The following is a 14,381-nucleotide window of genomic DNA, read 5'->3' on the forward strand; positions in this document are numbered from 1 at the left end:
CTCCGACCTTTTCATTGTATGAATATTTTTCTTTACGACTGCTGACGTGGCTCCTGCTACTGCTGCAAGCCGTTGGTCTGCAGAAGCAGACATAAGTAGCATTTTTTTGTGGCTGTAACTGTTCACAGGCACATGAACTCAAATAGGTTGCTCCACTTCTTCTGCTCTTATTTCGTCTCGTGAGTAATTTGGATGAATTTAAACTCCTTTACGGCAGTCCTTTGGCTATTTACAGACATGAGGAAACCTTCTTTCACACACCTCCCTGTGAGAGGTGTAATAAATCCCTTACATTTTAACTAAACCTTGTTGTGCATGTTGGGAAAGTGGAGTTTGAACCTTATGATGTGTAGAAGACGATTCAAGACAAAAGCCGGAATACAAGGACTGTCTGTGGGTTCTTGCTTGACATGCTGTGTTGTTTAAATGCAAGGTAGACCCATGGTATGAGACTCAAGAGGACAAATTACTGAAAGGTGAGTTTATCAAACATTGCAAACTGTGACACGCCGTAGTCTAAAGATCGTTTTGTAGCTTTTACTGCAGTAACTAATAATATACTTACATCAAAGGTTAAAGCTGATTCTTCATTTGATGGTACAAATCTGCAAGAAGTGTCAAGAAATGAGAAGGCTGAGATGACTGCCTTTACCCGTGGAAGGGTTATAAATATTAAATGTCAGATCATGCTGCCAGGGAGTAAAAAAGAAATAAATAAAGCAAGCGCCTCCATACAAAAGACTGCAGAATACTGTAAAACTTCAGACGGTTTGGGAAGTGTAATGAAAAGCCCCTTTTCTGCTTCAGCTGAGTAAACGTTCTTCTCTGTTCTTAGCATGAAACAAACTTTGTTGCATTTTCCAGATGACCTTCAAACACGCAACTGGTGAAAGAGCACCGACGACCACCATGCCCCCAACCCAGAAGCCCTCCTTTGGGAGCAGCACCCTGGACACTGTGGATATTGTGGTCCTGGTTGTCTACTTCCTGCTGATTCTGGCTGTGGGTTTCTGGGTAAGAAGTCTGTCTTTATCTGTCCCCTCTTTGCTGTTGGCGATATAAAAACGGTTAAGATACTAGCGTTTGTTTTGAAACAGGAACATACTGAACCATGCTGGTTTTATCGGTTGTGTTTACCCGTTTTTTCTTGTGCAGCCTTTGTCATCCCAAGTTTATCAGTCTTCAAACTGTTTGAGTCACATGTACGAATGTCACAGATGGAAGTGAAAAAGCAACTCAAACAGGCGTGAAGCAGGAAATTATGTGTTGCTTATTGGTTCACATAAATGACTGAGGATGCTATAATGAAATACTTAGTATCTTGTAATCGAGAAAATTTGGTCATGTATGAAAAAAGTGCAACAGTTCAGTGAAAAAAACATAAAACCATAACTACAATCTGTTAACGTATATTAAAAATTGAGAAGAAATGTGCACATTGTTATATGAGTTATAATTAATTAATTTATTTCAGTTATTAAAGCCATTAATATCAGGGTTAGGGTTATTTATCTATATTTGATTATATTGCATTTAATAGTCACATGTTGTCATTATTCTTATTAAATATTATCAATAAGACTTGTGGTATATAAATGTAATATTTTAATCTAAGACTTTCATGATTTTAAAACATAGCATATGTTTTTAATTGAATAAATTTCACATTTATTAAATTCTGCCATTCAAAAATTATGGACATAATTCTGAGTGTCTTTTTTTTTATCCAGTTTTATCACGATATGTATTCATTAGATTTTGTGCTTGTGAATGTAATGCAGATTTTATATTTCAAGCTGTCTTTAGAAAAATATGGAATAAAACAGCAGCAAAACAATCTTCAAAAAGGTTTCCATAAATAAAATAAAATACGTCGAATCTGGCATATGGTACAAGCCAGATGCACCACATGAAAAGATGCTTCTAGGCTTTTTTTTTTTTTTTTTTTTTTAAAGAAATGTTTTATAATATTGGAAGTATTTTTTCTTGTCAGACTTCAAGATAGAAGCAGGAGCTGTTAATGTATCAACATTAATGTTTCACAAATCAAATTGTGACAAAATGAGAATAAAATATATGGATTTTTTACTTGCTCTCATCAAAAAATGGAAGTGACAGAGCAGTGAACCACAAACCAACTTTAGCTAAACATCATAAAGGGAAACACAACTGGTATGATGTTCAAGAGCAAACTGGACACCTGTGTAACATCGAAACCCTGAACACTAAACAACTTCCTCTGTATACTTTAAATAATTGACTTTGTTTTATTTTATTAGTCCATGTGGAGAACGAAGCGCAGCACAGTGGATGGATACTTTTTAGCTGGCAAGAGTATGACTTGGTGGCCAGTAAGTAAAACACCATCAAATCTTTGGAGGAAAAAAAAAAAAGATGGACTGATTTTCTGATTAAAACAGCTGAAGAAGTGCTGTTATCCTCTTTTTTTTAATTGAGGCCAAGTTGATCTAAATCCTAATTTCCTCAACTATATTTAGGTTGGGGCCTCACTGTTTGCCAGTAACATTGGCAGCGGACATTTCATCGGTCTGGCCGGGTCAGGAGCTGCAGCAGGAATTGGGGCGATAGCTTACGAATGGAATGTAAGACATCATATTTAATGTAAAAAAAGAAAGTCTGAAGAAGAATCAATGTTAATGTCTTTGCATTTGTTAAAAAAACAAAAACAAAACAGGGAATGTTTATGGTGTTGATGCTCGGATGGCTCTTCCTGCCCATTTACATTTCCTCCGGGGTGAGTTTCCCACACACACCAACTTGCACAGGAGTGCACTTATGGTGTGAGAGCGACTCCTAATACACTCTCTCCTCTCCAGGTAACAACCATGCCAGAATATTTGCAGAAGCGCTTCGGTGGAAGAAGAACGCAGTTATTTATAGCCGTCCTGTCCCTATTTATTTACATCTTTACAAAAATATCGGTATGGCACAAATACAACAGGGATTTATGTGTCTGGGTGGAAAAATTGCATAAATCTGCATGTATGAACTCAAATTGTTTACTGTATTGTTTTTTTTTCATTGTTGTGGTCAGGTGGACATGTATGCAGGTGCTGTGTTCATCCAGCTTGCTTTGAAATGGAATATCTACCTGGCCGTGGTGCTGCTGCTCGCGGTGACTGCCCTCTACACCGTAGCAGGTGACTTTTCTCCCTCCATCACCTAAATTGTGTAAAACATATTGTGCATTTGCACGTAGGAGTCCCGTGCGTTTCATCTTTTGTTTTGCGCTAGCTTAAGAAAGTGGCTGATGAACCATGCGTCGTGTTCTATAGGAGGCCTTGCTGCTGTGATCTACACTGACGCAGCTCAAACTGCAATCATGCTGGCTGGAGCTCTCACCCTCATGGGTTTTAGTAAGTCAGATGCTACTGATTTTGTCACTTCCCACTGCTTAATTTTACACGCCTATTTTTTGTTTCTGCCTCCGCTCCGAGGTTTTGTTGAGGTCGGAGGTTGGAATGTGCTGATGAAGGGATATTTCGCCGCCGTTCCCTCGGTCCGTGTCCCCAACTCGACCTGCGGCGTCCCTCGAGATGACGCTTTTCACGTATTCAGAGACCCGGTGCACTCTGACCTGCCCTGGCCTGGTGTCATCATCGGCATGTCCGTCCCCTCCATGTGGTATTGGTGTTCTGATCAGGTACCGCAATAAGTTCATTTTTGAACTCAGCCATCCACATACAAAAACATTTACATGCCTTGAGGTTTTTCATATAATCATGATGCAAACTCTTATGTACTTGCAATGTATTTTATTATGTTATCTGACATCCCAATTGAAAATGATGCCGTTTTCAGAATCTGCTGTTGTATTCAGTCCTCCTAAGCAAAAACTGTATTGCTTCAATTACAACCGCAGGTCTTTGGGGTGTGTTTCTACCAGCTTTGTACAACCAGAGAGTGAAAACGTTATCAGTTCTTCTCTAAAAATATATCACAAATTCTTGGAGAGTCTCATTAAGTCTTGCTTTAGGTCTGAGCTTTGACACATGAATATGCTGTCAACTGAAAGCGTATTTATGTGTATTTAAGCAAATGATCCAAAGTACCCACAGCTGAAAACTGAAGACATTTGCTTTATCGGTGAAATAAATGTTTCCGTTGCAGTTTTTGTTTGTTTCGAGTAAAACAGAATTGTGTTATAAAAAGCATGGTAAAGTATAAAATTATATTTAAGAATCATGATTTCTAGAATAAACATTTTATGATTGTTAAAAAAAAGGATATTTTTCATCTTTAAAAGACTAAACGAAAACTTCTATTTACTTATGTGCTAAACGTTTCTCCTGGATTTAGCTTGTTGACATAATTTTCTGTTAAAAACTTTCTGCTTCCCAGTATTAGTGACCTAACAGAAAAATGGACAGGCAGTTCAACTGATCATTTACTGACTTATCAGTTAGGTGACAACACTGAGTTACAGGATTGCTGTTCCCATTCTGATTTATGCTAAATAGATTCTTCCAATGAAAATCTCAGTCATTCATTTACCAAAGCCCGGAAGCTGAGAGTCTCTCTTGGTTCCCTGCAGGTGATTGTGCAGCGCTCTCTGGCTGCAAAGACTTTGACCCACGCTAAGGGGGGGTCTCTCCTGGCTGCATACCTGAAAGTTTTGCCTTTCTTTGCCATCATGCTCCCCGGGATGATCAGCAGGATCCTCTACCCAGGTACAGATTGGGATGTTGGGGGAACAGTCAGGGTAGTTCCCTTTTTTACCGTGCTCACTGTATGATATTGTGTCTAGATGAAGTGGCGTGTGCAGACCCGGACCTGTGCAAGCAGATTTGTGGGAACTCAGTGGGCTGTTCGGACATTGCATATGCCAAACTGGTTATGGAGCTTCTCCCTGCAGGTGAGACGCTGTTTCTGCCGTTGCTCTCCCTTTTCCCCCCATCTTCCTTTCACACAGATGGCTGCCTACTTGCCCCTCTTCCTTCTCAGGACTGCGAGGGCTCATGATGGCGGTGATGATTGCTGCTCTCATGTCGTCTCTGACCTCCATCTTCAACAGCTCCAGTACCATTTTCACCATGGATTTATGGAAGAGCTTCAGATCTCGTGCTTCTGAATGGGAGCTCATGATTGTGGGGAGGTATGACTCACTGTAGCATCCAAGCGAAGAACAGAAACTCCACTTATGAAAATATTTTATTTTATAGAGAAGAAGAAATACAGCTTGATATATGGTCGTTTTGTCCATCTAACTCTCTATACACCAAAGTATTCATTCCCCTGGATAACTCGAAGTAGGGCATAATTGTAAAGTTAAAGGAAAATGAGACACATTTTAAAATTTTTTTTACTGATGAAAATCTGAAAAGTGCGGTTGATTTTACTCTATTACCCCTAAAACAATCTGGTGCCACTGTTTGTCTTCAGAAGTCATAACTAGCTGGCTTTGGTGGGAGAATTACAGATATTAGTTGTGCATTCTAAAAATCTTGAGTAGAATTTAGAATGAGACTTAAAAATTAATATTACAACACGCTTTCCATCCAACATAACTGAGTTTGACTTGTTTTATACCCACAAAATACCTGCAGCTGTAATGGCAGCAATAGGCGACTCAACAAAGTGTCGACTGTCACACAAATATTTATTGTATTCTTCAGTTTTTTGTTTCTGAAAAATGTCAAATTCATTTGTCTTCCTTTCACTTCACAATTATGCATTAGACTTTGTCTAAAATTTCTATAAAATACATACATATTTGATGTTGTGATGTAATAAAGTTCAAATGGTACTTTTGAAAGGCACTGCACTTCCAAAGTCATGATTTTTCCAAATGTTTTCACCTTAGTCCTTAAAAAAAAAAAAAAAAGAAGTTGCAGCTTAAAACCATGCATATCGGTTCAGCATACAGCTAAATTGCTTATTTAAAGCATTAAACTACATGTTGACCCTGCAGGGTGTTTGTGCTCGTCCTGGTGGCGGTGTCAGTGCTCTGGATCCCTGTCGTCCAGGCCAGTCAGGGTGGCCAGCTCTTCATCTACATCCAGTCCATCAGCACCTACCTGCAGCCCCCTGTAAGCATCATCTTCCTCATGGGCTGCTTCTGGAAGAGGACTAATGAGCAGGTGAGGAGCTTAATCATCAGACTGCATTTAAAAATGAGCCGTCTTGCTCCGATTTGCTTATGGGTTTGTTTCGTCACGCAGGGCGCCTTCTGGGGTCTCGCTATTGGCCTCACGGTGGGCTGCATACGCATGTTGTTGGACTTCATCTACCCTGCGCCGCTGTGCTTTGAAGAGGACGACAGACCTGGCGTGCTGAAATACGTCCATTACCTCTACTTCTCCATGCTGCTGTCCTTCATCACCCTGGCTGTGGTGGTTGTAATCAGCCTGGCTACCGAGGAGCCCAGTCCAGAACAGGTGAAGCAGCATTCTGGCCTTTTCTCAGCTGGTTCTTAGTTTGCAAACCTCACAGAAACTAAAACATTTACCTACAGCACCACTAGGTGTCAATAATGTGCTAAGATACAGGCAGACTCCAGCCGTGGCATGTTCTTACTGCTTTGCTTTCTGAACAGATAAGTCGTCTCACTTGGTTCACAAGGTTTGATCCGGCGAAGCCAAAAGAGCAAGAGGTCCCAGAGGAACACAGACGTATAGAAAGCAGAAATGGACAAGCCGTCGATCAAAGGAGAGGTCTGTCTCTGCTGCACATCTCCCAACTTCTACTTCCAAACTGCCTCGTTAACGCTGTTTTTCACTGACCTCTGCAGACTCGGCTTCGTCTGTGTCCAGTCCTCCCAGTCAGTCCAGGTTCATGTCTGCCATCTACTGGTTGTGTGGGATGGAGAGACGAAGTGAAGCGGACAGCGACGCCGTGGCCCCGCCTGCGCCTGAGCAGATCATCTGCACTCTGGATGAAAAGTCCAGTCTACGGCACCTCGTCAATGCCAACCTCATCATTTGCCTCTCGGTAACGGTCTTCATCATCGGCTACTGGGCTTGAAGGGGAAGAACTCCAAACTTTATGAAAGTATTCCTATCCCCTCTGTATCACGACGCAACCACAAACTTCAATGTGTTTTATTGGATCCTTATAGACAAATATGAATGAAAATATTTTTACAGCATGGCCTGCATTTCTGTTCAGCTCCTTCCCTTACTCTGACACCCCTAAATTAAAACCAATTGCCTCTAGAAGTTAGCCAATTAGGAAACAGACCGGTGTGTGATTTAATCTCGGTATAAATCTGTTCAGTGAACGCCTCAGAGCTTTGTTAGGGAGCAAACAGCATCATAAACAGCAAGAAAAGGAGGCGTGGCCTAAAGTGGTGGAGAAGTTTAAAGGAGGTTTAGATGAGCTTTGAACTTCTCATGGAGGAGTTTAATCTATTATACGGCACAACCAGCACCCTCTAGCACCAAGGTCCTACACAGCAGTGGCAACACAATACTGTGGGAATCCTTTTTTTTCCCAGCAATGAAAGATGAGCTTTGGAAATACGGTTGGAGAAAATCTTTGTGATATTTTACGTAATATGAAAATGTCAATCTCTAGTTGTGATTGATAGTTTACTCATCATTTTCTTTCTACATTATAATCATTTTACTTTGTGCTGGTCAATGGTAAATAAACGTAATCTATAAAGCCCTGTTTGCATTCAAACACAGATATTCACAAACAGGCAAGCAGCTTAGTACACAATCTGGGGTTAAATGACAGAGGAGAAAACTGGAATCAAGCCTACAACTTTAAGCCTGAAACACATCTACTTTATCCAGTTAGCCGCAGTCGCTCATAAAATACATTGAACTATTTGGTCACGTGGCTGTGAAAATGTTTGAGGTGGTACAAATGCTGCAAATATAAAATATGTACATATTTTTATATATGTTAACCTGGAGTTAACCAAAATTAACCAGAATAGTGATATTTTGTCCTCTAAAATACTGTTTCTATGTATTATTTGCAAAGTGAATTATATTCAAAGTATATTCACATTCAGTGTTTTTTTTATGTGCCTTACTGGATAAATATCTGTACTTGCAACCTTTTTCCTAAAGAGTTGAATAAAACTAATTGTGTGTAACAATGATGCATTGTGTGCCGAAGAGTAAAAAAGACCACAAACAAAGTCATAGTGAATTGTACTCAAAGAAAAAAAAAATAAAATAAAGATTTTAATGTTTTTTCTGTATTTGGTCAAAGCTTTGATTTTGGAGTAGGAGTGATTACAACAAGAAGATTGTCCCTTTTAACAATAAAAGCAAATCTTGACTCATCAAATAGGACTTTTCCCATTTAAAAATCAGCTTAGTGGACGTCAAAAAGGAATCCTGTTTAAAAACGAGACAATCAAACCTCACCCTGTTGTGGTCTTCAAGACATCTCTGTAAAACCACCTGAAAATGCAGCAACGAGCTCTGAACAGGCCATCAGCGGAAGACGGCTGCATCTCTTATTGCACCCTTCCCAATGTATTTGGTCATCGCAACTCTTAATCTGTGCTAAACAACTCACAATCATCTTTGGCCCGTTAGCTATTTCTTAATACCGTCCTGCAGGCTGTGAACATTTCATTTCTGTCAGATGAAACAGCCAAATTTGGAGGATGAAAATTCAGTTTAGCTTCACGATAAATAAGTGACAGTTTGAATTCAAATGTCAAAATTAAAATCTCAAAACTAAAACTAAAACTGCACTCAGATGCTTGTCTCCAAAAGGATTCTTAAGCTTTGACACTTTGGCATAAAAACAAAGAGAGGTACAAAAAGGTGAAACTTCTCCAGCATTCTTTTTTTTTTTCCTCAGTTAAGCTGCTGTACAACTCCGGTCCTTTAAGCTTTGGCTCTGCAATTCAATTTTTAGACACCTAGCAGAGCGTGCAGCAAAAAGAGTTCAATGTTGGAAGCGATGGCTGCACATGGGTTTTGTAGTTTAAGCCACCACTCTACGACGAGGCTTCTGGTTCGACTCAGTGGAGTAGACAAAATATTAAAAAAAAGAAAGAAAAAAAAAAGCTGTTGGCATCCTGTAAGCAGACCTGGCGCCTTGTCTTAAATGAACAATAAAAGCTGGAGCGCATTCTACAGAGCAGTGTTCTCTGCCTCAATTTGGGGGGTTGGGTGCAGGGTGGAGGTGGACTCTTGACCAGCAGAGCCCTTCACTTCTCGCTCCTCAATCACCTGAGGGACAAAAGCTCTTGTGATCCCCTTCATAACCAGGCCTCCATCTGCAAAAGAACAAAGAAACCCAGATGGAGCAATCACCAAACACATCATGAAATAAGACAAGCAGCTGCACACACACACGCACACACACACACACACACCGCTACAAACTCCACATTCTTTAAGACACCAAGGACTCTTCTGTGATTTAAATATAATCAATTCTGCTAAAAATGTATGAGGGATTTTTTTTTCTTTTTTCTTTGGTCTCCTTGGTGTGTTAATCTGTAAAGGCAACAAAAATTTTATGGTGCAGATCTGGCTAAGAGCATTGACCACAGAAAGTAGAAAAAAATAATTCTGATCCTGTTTAGAAGCACGTTAGTGTCACAGCAAACAGTTAAGAGACAGAGGCCATCGGGGCAGGGGTTAAACCTAAATGCAAGCAGGTTATGAACAGACAAATGCACAAAATCATGCCTTCACACATGAACATACAGGTGCATCTCAATAAATTAGAATATCATCCAAAAGTTAACCTGTTAGCTAGCTGGAGACTGCTAACAGTTTTGCCCACCCTCCTCTGCAAAACCTTAAATATTTCACTCTAAAAGCATTTTTTTCCAGCTTTTTGCACCATCAATCTTCCCATCTCCTACAGAGCTTCCCGTCCCTGCTAAAAATGAAACCCCCGCAGCATGACGCCAACACCACCATGAATCACTGTTGGTGTGGTGCAATCAAAGTGGTGTACAGTGTTAGTTTTCTGCCACAATTAGTGTTTTATAATGCAGGTTCAGTTTTTCCACATTTTCACCCCTTTTTATTTGTCAAAGGTTAATTCCATTATGTTCTTCCTGTTCAAAATCATGCACCATTTACTGCAGAAGTATCATGTTATGGTCTATGCAGTTACAAGGAAGACTCCTCACTTGGCATTTTACATTTTATGGAGTGTAAGCCTGAAAATGTCATTGTTAAAGAGTGCCATCTCCAAGTATATCATTGGAGAGTTGAGTGGAAGGGGGAAAAATGTGGTAGAAAATTGTACATGCAACAAGAATAAATGAAAACCCCTGAGATAATTGTGAAGTAAAATCCCAGAGTCATTTTAATATTGGTCTTATGTGACATTTTTATTTTACAAGTGACTGTATTTTGTCTTTTCTTGGCTTTTAGATATATATTGAATAACCAGAAACAAATTAACCTAATGATATCATAACTTATTGAGATGCACATACACCTGTCTGAGTTACATGTATTATACATGCAACAAAGCTCTAGTTGCTAGTTGCTTTCCCCCCCAAAAAAATAGACAAACAAACATGAAGCAGCAAAAAGTGCCAACACACCCAGCCAATAGGAACCTTACCATCACCTGCCCGGCAAAGCTCATCTTACAGGCAGGTCGGCAGCTCAGACATCTGCAATGTTTACACACATTTCCTGTCATGCTTCAGATCACCACACAGTTCCGTTCAGAGTGACACAAATCGAGACAGTGAAACCATAAGAAGAAGCTAGAGATCTAAAAACAGCAGCACCCTAAGAGGAAGCTTCAGACGGTTATCGGCAGACGAGCAGAAAGGGGGAAAAAATAAATAAAATTGCTGAAAAGTTGCTGGAAAGATGGCTGGAGATGGTGTTTTCTTCGCTTCAACTTGAACCAAAAAGAAGAAGAATTTTATTCAAACGTCAAAAAAAGTGAACAGCTTGCAGAATCCGACACAATCAGCTACTTTAATATCATAAACATGCATCTGGAATATTGTGAAAAATCCAACATGCTTAACAGATGTGACAGAGACCCTGGACTAATTACAACTTGATGTAAAAAACAAAACAAAACAAAAAAAAAAACTGCCTGATAAATTTAAATGAACAACTTTCATTTCATTTTGTTAAATAATAGCTTTTAATACTCTGCTTCCGAACCTGTAGAACAACGTAATCACCTGTTATGATCTTGGATGCAGAGCTGCAGATGCCATTACCGTTGTCATTAGCCAGGGGCTGCGGTGGCGGCGGCATGCTGGGTCGCACTCTTGGCTTTGGGGCGGGCCTGGAGGGGCGGGGCAGAGATCCAGTGGCGTACGGTGGCGGAGTGTCAGGAGGAGTGGGGGTTGTCGGGGGCGAGGGGTCTCCCTGGGCCTGCTGGTGGGCTTGAGGGGGTTGCGGCGGTGGGTGGTTTGGGGCTTGGATGAACTCTTTGCTGGAGTGACGACGGGCTGTGAGGGGTGGGTGACCGGGAGAGGCTGGGGGCTGGGGGCTGCTGGACTGAGAGGCGAATGGGCTGAGCTGCTTGGGCGGAGCCGGTGCCTGCTTTTTGGTGCCTTCAGTGCAGAAGATCAACAAGACATTATTTATTCCCTTGACTTTTTTTTAAGTCTTTTGACACTACAACCACAAACTTTAATGTAATTTATTGAGATGTTAAGCGATAAATCAACATGACAACATCAACATATAACATAAAGTAAAAAAAGAAAAGTGTGAAAACATTTGCAGAACGCTGTAAACTGAATGAAAGTGTGAGCTCCGTTCTCACCTCTGCGGACCATATGTGGGCTCGGCCCTCTTGACCCACCCTGAGAGTGCGGGGTCCCGACTGTAAGGTGGGGTGTACCGTTCCTCTGCTGAGGAGGGGTGGACAAGGGTTCCCGTGATTGGCTGTTAAAATACAACAGAGCAAAGCGTTAAACCATATCAATACTCTACTTTCTATGACACACTTTTTAATGGTGCAAAATAAAAAAAATACAAATAAAAAAAATTTATCATGCACACAAACATCAACATACATTTTCCATCACGAGATTGGACAAAGGTCAAAACAAGAGGAATCACTCAGATTTAGGCAAACAAGATGCAAAAACAATAAAAGGTCAGTCGATGCAGACACAAAACTGTTTCAGTGACGCATTGAATGCAAAACGAAAAAGCCCAAGAAGCAGATGAGCACTGGAACGTGCTGGTTAGCAGGCGGAAAGAAGCGCGTCGTATTGTTAAAAATAGGTTCAAAATTGCACGCAGAACAGAGAAAAAATAAACTGCACGATCAAAGCCAAACGTGATTTTCATCGCATTCTTAATCACGGAAGCCAAATTAAAATGCTGTGCATGAGGTGGAGGTCATTGATCTAAGAGATCCAGAGTGGTCCTTACAGTTACCAATCAAACACATGGCAAACAAAAAGGTTGGGCGGGTTCCGGACTGGTTGATTGGTTGCGAGCAGACGGTGGAGTACTGTTGCGACCTCAGCTCGCTCCTTACCTGCTGTCCTCTGCGCTGGGCTCCTTTACACCCTGAGGCTGCACTGCGGCTGCCTGGACCCCACCCCCATGAGCTTCACCGCCTCCATCACCACCAGCAGCAGCAGCAGCAGCGGCGGTGAACAGACCCGGCTGCTTAGCCTCTGGACCTGGCGACTGAACCTGGGGGCACTGCAGCTCGGACTGGGAGGAACCCTCAGCTTCCAGAGGAGGCAGTGAGGGTTGGAAGGTGGGTGAGGTTAGTTGTGTCTGCTTTCTATTTACAGTGCTGATTCTGCGTGGAGCAGGCTCCGGATGTTTGTTAACAGGGCTACGAAGGAGGGGGAAAGGGAAGAGAGTTCAGGAGGGCAAAACCACACGCCAACCAAACAGTGACGGGGAGCAGGAGACAGAGAGAGAGAGAGAGACAGCAAGGAGCAGTGAGAGATGGTGTAAGACATACCGAAAAGAGATAAAGAGAGAGATAGTACTTCCTGAGAGCAGTGAAACTAGGCCAGTAGGAAGAACCAAAAGAGCACATAAAACCACGAGAGCAGTCACCTCTGAAACCGAGCAACACTGGGCTGCACTCTATAAAAGTTACAGGCGACACCAGAGCTACAAAAAGCAACACATGAAGCCCACACAAAATATAAACCTACAGAGAGACCTAAGCTTTAATTGGAAATTAAAAAGATGACAAGAGTACAGAGCAGTAATACAAAGAGAAACAGACAAAATCATGTACCGACAATGAAAGTTTCTTCAAAACATATAAAGAAGCAAAAAACAAAAAAAGTTTCATTACCATGAAACGGTACGTGATTAAATTGTAGTGAAATCTTGCAAACAAATGAGGGAAAAAACAGTGCAGCGATAAAAGAAAACATCATCCCTTCTTTCTCTGGTCAGTAACTGAATTCATTAACGCTACATGCTGCTACGGCACAGCTTTGAAGTCTGGGCTAGGCAGATCTTCAGTGGGCGTCTCAGTGACCGTGATGGACTCGTCGGCCACTACGTAAAGGGCAGAGACTGCCGGGCCCCGCGACTCCTGCCTGCTCAGTGTCTTGGGGCGGGAAGGGAGGACGAGGGGTAGGCTGAGGCTGAGGTTGGGACGAGACGGGTACCTGTCTTTACGGGGCGTGTGAGCGTCCCCTTCGTGCCCGATGCTGCCGGGGCGTTTCCTGTCCAGCCCGGGCTCCAGGTCTGGGGTCGGCGGGTGGCTGGGCATGGAGAACATGCCTGAAACATTGAACTCCACCTCTGTAAGAAAGAAGAGATGCGATTAACAGAGGCAAAATCTCCCATTTAATTCAGACACAACACAGAAAGAAATGGAATGGAACCGTTTACTGTCAAAACTCTGTGTTTTTGTTGTTGGTGGGGAATGAATAAAAACTATATCTGATTAATTAGGTGCTAATCAGAGCTAATTTCAATTTACCTCCAGGGAAGAACCAATCAGCATGTTGGATGATGGGTTCTATGATGGCCCCAACATGGACAGACGTAGCTGCTGCCATCTCTGCCAGCGTCCTGAATTAGCAGTGACACAGCAGCAAAATAAAACGAACAAAAGCCGGGAATAAATGCACGTACTAAGCATTCAAGAGAACTGCAACAAAGAGCCCGTCTTTTACCCCTCTGTTTTTGCCCACAGCAGGTTGGGTCCCAAGACAATGGCGATGTTGCTGGGAGTCATTTTATTGACCTCGCTTTCCTGAGCCAGTTTAGCCAGGAACTTCACCAAATACCTGCAAAAGAAACCACCAGTACCCTGGTAAGCAAAAGAAACTGCTTTTCTTTTACAATACAGTTTATAAATTGGTAAATAAGAGCCTTATGTTGGCTGTAATTTAATAAAATTACCATGAAGCTACACAATCACCTTACATCTTCAATGACTGAGCTCTTTTATTGTTTTATTGCCATATTCATAACTGACCAGTAGCAAGAAATCATTTCTCTGTAAAT

At 41.6% G+C, this 14,381-nt stretch overlaps 2 protein-coding genes across 7 annotated transcripts in view; one reads left to right on the forward strand and one right to left on the reverse strand.

Annotated features, from left to right (window-relative positions):
• slc5a11 (solute carrier family 5 member 11) lies at positions 1-8,176 on the forward strand. Of its 3 annotated transcripts, XM_008416795.3 has the most exons (15): positions 1-1,014; positions 2,280-2,351; positions 2,499-2,603; positions 2,696-2,755; positions 2,838-2,942; positions 3,056-3,161; positions 3,297-3,377; positions 3,459-3,664; positions 4,556-4,691; positions 4,769-4,876; positions 4,966-5,116; positions 5,933-6,101; positions 6,183-6,398; positions 6,557-6,674; positions 6,752-8,176. In XM_008416795.3, the coding sequence occupies exons 1-15, from the start codon at positions 865-867 to the stop codon at positions 6,982-6,984; spliced, it is 2,016 nt and encodes a 671-aa protein (XP_008415017.1). In that variant the 5' UTR covers positions 1-864; the 3' UTR covers positions 6,985-8,176. The 3 variants fall into 3 exon arrangements, with proteins under 3 accessions (XP_008415017.1, XP_017161677.1, XP_017161679.1); XM_017306188.2 differs by having other exon boundaries at positions 3,297-3,664; XM_017306190.2 differs by lacking the exons at positions 1-1,014; positions 2,280-2,351 and having other exon boundaries at positions 2,390-2,603; positions 3,256-3,664.
• The window catches only part of arhgap17b (Rho GTPase activating protein 17b), a 26,110-nt gene continuing 19,846 nt past the window's right edge, over positions 8,118-14,381 (reverse strand). For 2 of the 4 annotated variants that reach the window (XM_008416798.3, XM_008416797.3), the window contains 7 exons: positions 14,048-14,161; positions 13,852-13,943; positions 13,535-13,670; positions 12,427-12,735; positions 11,701-11,822; positions 11,108-11,485; positions 8,118-9,211 (listed from right to left, as the gene is read on the reverse strand). In XM_008416798.3, coding sequence (XP_008415020.1) covers positions 9,066-9,211; positions 11,108-11,485; positions 11,701-11,822; positions 12,427-12,735; positions 13,535-13,670; positions 13,852-13,943; positions 14,048-14,161 — 1,297 coding nt within the window. In that variant the 3' untranslated portion in view covers positions 8,118-9,065. Of the gene's footprint in view, positions 9,212-10,524; positions 10,577-11,107; positions 11,486-11,700; positions 11,823-12,426; positions 12,736-13,534; positions 13,671-13,851; positions 13,944-14,047; positions 14,162-14,381 lie in introns of all 4 variants that reach the window. The other 2 variants (XM_008416799.3, XM_008416800.3) reach the window with 2 other exon arrangements.

Source organism: Poecilia reticulata, chromosome 8, assembly GCF_904066995.2.
Source record: "Poecilia reticulata chromosome 8, P_reticulata-male-v2, whole genome shotgun sequence".
Lineage (NCBI taxonomy): Eukaryota > Metazoa > Chordata > Actinopteri > Cyprinodontiformes > Poeciliidae > Poecilia > Poecilia reticulata.

Bases quoted from the DNA above. Each gene is read 5' to 3' on its own strand.
- slc5a11 (XM_017306188.2), top strand. From the start codon at position 865: ATGACCTTCAAACACGCAACTGGTGAAAGAGCACCGACGACCACCATG. The intron at 5,117-5,932 runs GTATGACTCACT...TTGACCCTGCAG, and splicing joins GAGCTCATGATTGTGGGGAG to GGTGTTTGTGCTCGTCCTGG. The intron at 6,102-6,182 runs GTGAGGAGCTTA...TTCGTCACGCAG, and splicing joins GGAAGAGGACTAATGAGCAG to GGCGCCTTCTGGGGTCTCGC.